This window comes from Phytophthora parasitica (genome assembly GCF_000247585.1).
Source record: "Phytophthora parasitica INRA-310 unplaced genomic scaffold supercont2.14, whole genome shotgun sequence".
Lineage (NCBI taxonomy): Eukaryota > Oomycota > Peronosporomycetes > Peronosporales > Peronosporaceae > Phytophthora > Phytophthora nicotianae.
The window spans coordinates 1,003,249-1,005,564 of NW_008649000.1; the positions used below are offsets into that span (position 1 = coordinate 1,003,249).

The 2,316-nt window shown below is 51.1% G+C and overlaps 2 protein-coding genes across 2 annotated transcripts in view; both read right to left on the minus strand.

Annotated features, from left to right (window-relative positions):
- Positions 1-18: 18 nt before the first annotated feature.
- PPTG_08661 (hypothetical protein) lies at positions 19-1,031 on the minus strand (the record flags this gene model as incomplete). The annotated part of the gene is made up of 2 exons (XM_008902787.1): positions 186-1,031; positions 19-111 (listed from the first exon to the last, which is right to left on the minus strand). The coding sequence occupies exons 1-2, from the start codon at positions 981-983 to the stop codon at positions 19-21; spliced, it is 891 nt and encodes a 296-aa protein (XP_008901035.1). The 5' UTR covers positions 984-1,031.
- Positions 1,032-2,006: 975 nt separating this feature from the next.
- The window catches only part of PPTG_08662 (hypothetical protein), a 1,947-nt gene continuing 1,637 nt past the window's right edge, over positions 2,007-2,316 (minus strand). The window contains exon 2 of the mRNA XM_008902788.1: positions 2,007-2,313. Coding sequence (XP_008901036.1) covers positions 2,116-2,313 — 198 coding nt within the window. The 3' untranslated portion in view covers positions 2,007-2,115. The remainder of the gene's footprint in view (positions 2,314-2,316) is intronic.

The following is a 2,316-nucleotide window of genomic DNA, read 5'->3' on the forward strand; positions in this document are numbered from 1 at the left end:
ATCACGAAGCCGTCCTTGTCAGCGTAGATGTCGGCAAAGTCGTGGAGCGGGACCTTGACGGTGCTGCCGCTCACGAGCTTGTCGTTGGCGTCGAGCTCCTGTACGATGACGCTTTCACCACTGTGAAAAGCGATACGAGAGCCACCCGACGGCAGCGCGGAGATTGCCACGACCTTCAAGTTCACCTCGTCTTCGTTGGCGTCGACGGCCACGCCGACGTCGACCTTCGTGATCTGTACCCGTGGCTTGGCGCAGAGCTTGGAGTTGTCCGACGACGTGGTACTGGAGTTTGAGGCAGCCGAAGGTGTAGCAGGAGCCGAGGCATCGGTATCGGGCGGCGGAGTGTCGGCGACCTCCGGCGAATCTGTCGTCGCAGGTGCTTGGGGTGTCTGTGGTGTCGCTGGAGCTCTTGTAGGCTGCACAGCCGGCGTCTCCGGCGCATTGGTCAGCGGCACGTCCGGTGTCTCCGGTGCACTGGTTGGGTACACGGCTGGAGTCTCAGGAACATCGGTCGTCTGAGCAACAGGCGTCTCGGAAATATCAGTCGTCGGATCAGCAGGAATCTCCGGGGCGTCAGTCGTTGATGCGGCTGGCAGTTCCGGTGCGCCGGTCGGTTGGGCAGCCGGTATCTGCGGTGTCTGCTGTTCAGTGCTAGAGCCACTGGTGTCAACACCAGGAGAGCCAGGAGAGAAGTTATCAAAAGAAAACCACGGGAACCACCCCGTTCCAGGAGCTCCGTTGGTGTGTTGTGATCCCGTGTTCCAGCCATTGAAAGAGAACCACGAGGGCCACGAACCGTACGCTAATCCAGGAGTTTCGTTGTTCTGCGATACCCCCGTGTTCCAATCATTAAACGAGAACGACGGGAACCACGAAGAGGAAGGCGACCCTGGAGTTTCGGGGCAATCCACAGTACCAGCTACGCCATTGCTACCGGCGAGCAGTGTAACCTCCGCTGCGATTAGTACGTGACACAGCCGCATTGTCGATGGATGGAAAGTGGGGAAGTGAGATGGCGCACCGACTTCACGCTGTTCGAACGCCAATCAAGCTGGTCGTGAGGAGGCTTCCTTCCGATCAGGTTCAGAGTTCCGAACTTCGAGACCAAACTCACCACCAACAAACGAAGACCAAACCTGATGTGGGCCAACGTAGCGGAGCCTCTATCCGGTTTTGCAGAGAGTTCTGGACAAAGTTGGTGCAAGTGCATAGGATGTGCCAATTACCAATTGTTGCAGTTATTTGAACCGAAATTAGACAAAAATTGTTTTCTTGCTATTGAAAGTACCAACGTTGCGCATAATAGGATGCACCTCGCTTTTACTACTTCGAAGTAAAGCACGATACAGCCTGTATCATACAGGTTGCCTTCTCTGATCCGCGAGCGCAAAAATTGAAGTTTCGACTTGCTTTTGTAAAGGATCAGCCGTAGAAAGATGAAGATTGGCTGGTCCTGACTTCAAGTCTGTGACTTGATCGATGTAGTGGCAAATTCCTACGCAACAGCAGTCTGTAAGCATGGATCCGATACATGCATGTAGAACACCACCGTGGGTGACGTTATCTAAGTTATTATTTTACGTGTACCACTACCTGTATTGAGTATGAAGTCAAATTGAAATACTGCATCTATAATTTGTTGTTTTTGTTCTACAAACCTTGTTGAACAACGTCAAGTTTGAGATTTCGTTAGTTTTGAATTGTTTCCTAGAAACTTGACTAAGTTGTTGCAGCTTCGCTCGACGTAACAGCACCGCGAATGCTTCGAGATTACCTCCACCGTTAAATAGATCGCTTTATTCGGGATCAAAGAATCAGTAGCACTCTATCCTTGTCAAAAAAAAAAAGAAATACTACTGTAGTAGTTAGAGCGCTCTGTTACATATTACAGTAGCGGTGAGAGGTTACGATGATGTCGCTGATCAATGGTCAGCGTTGGAAGCTGGTCACGATGGTGTCGATGCACACCGCTTTACAGTACTGAACATTCAAATTCATGTACCGCCCCGAATAACTGAAGCTTTACAGCTAAAACGCTACCAGACAACTATGATTGAAAAGGACTGACACTACTTGAAAAACAAACCAACTACATACAATAAGACGTACCATATCTTAGCAGCCGAAGAATCGCACCACCTGTATCGTCGTATCCGTCGTGCTCTTCGACAAATACGCCACACTACCGTCCGGAAAACTCTTCAAAGCCTGGTAACGATTTCCAACCACAGACTTGTCCACCGTCACCTTGCTGCTGACAGCCTTGCCGGTTGACGCATCCAGAACTTGAGCGTAGATGGTCCGAGCGCCGCCCTC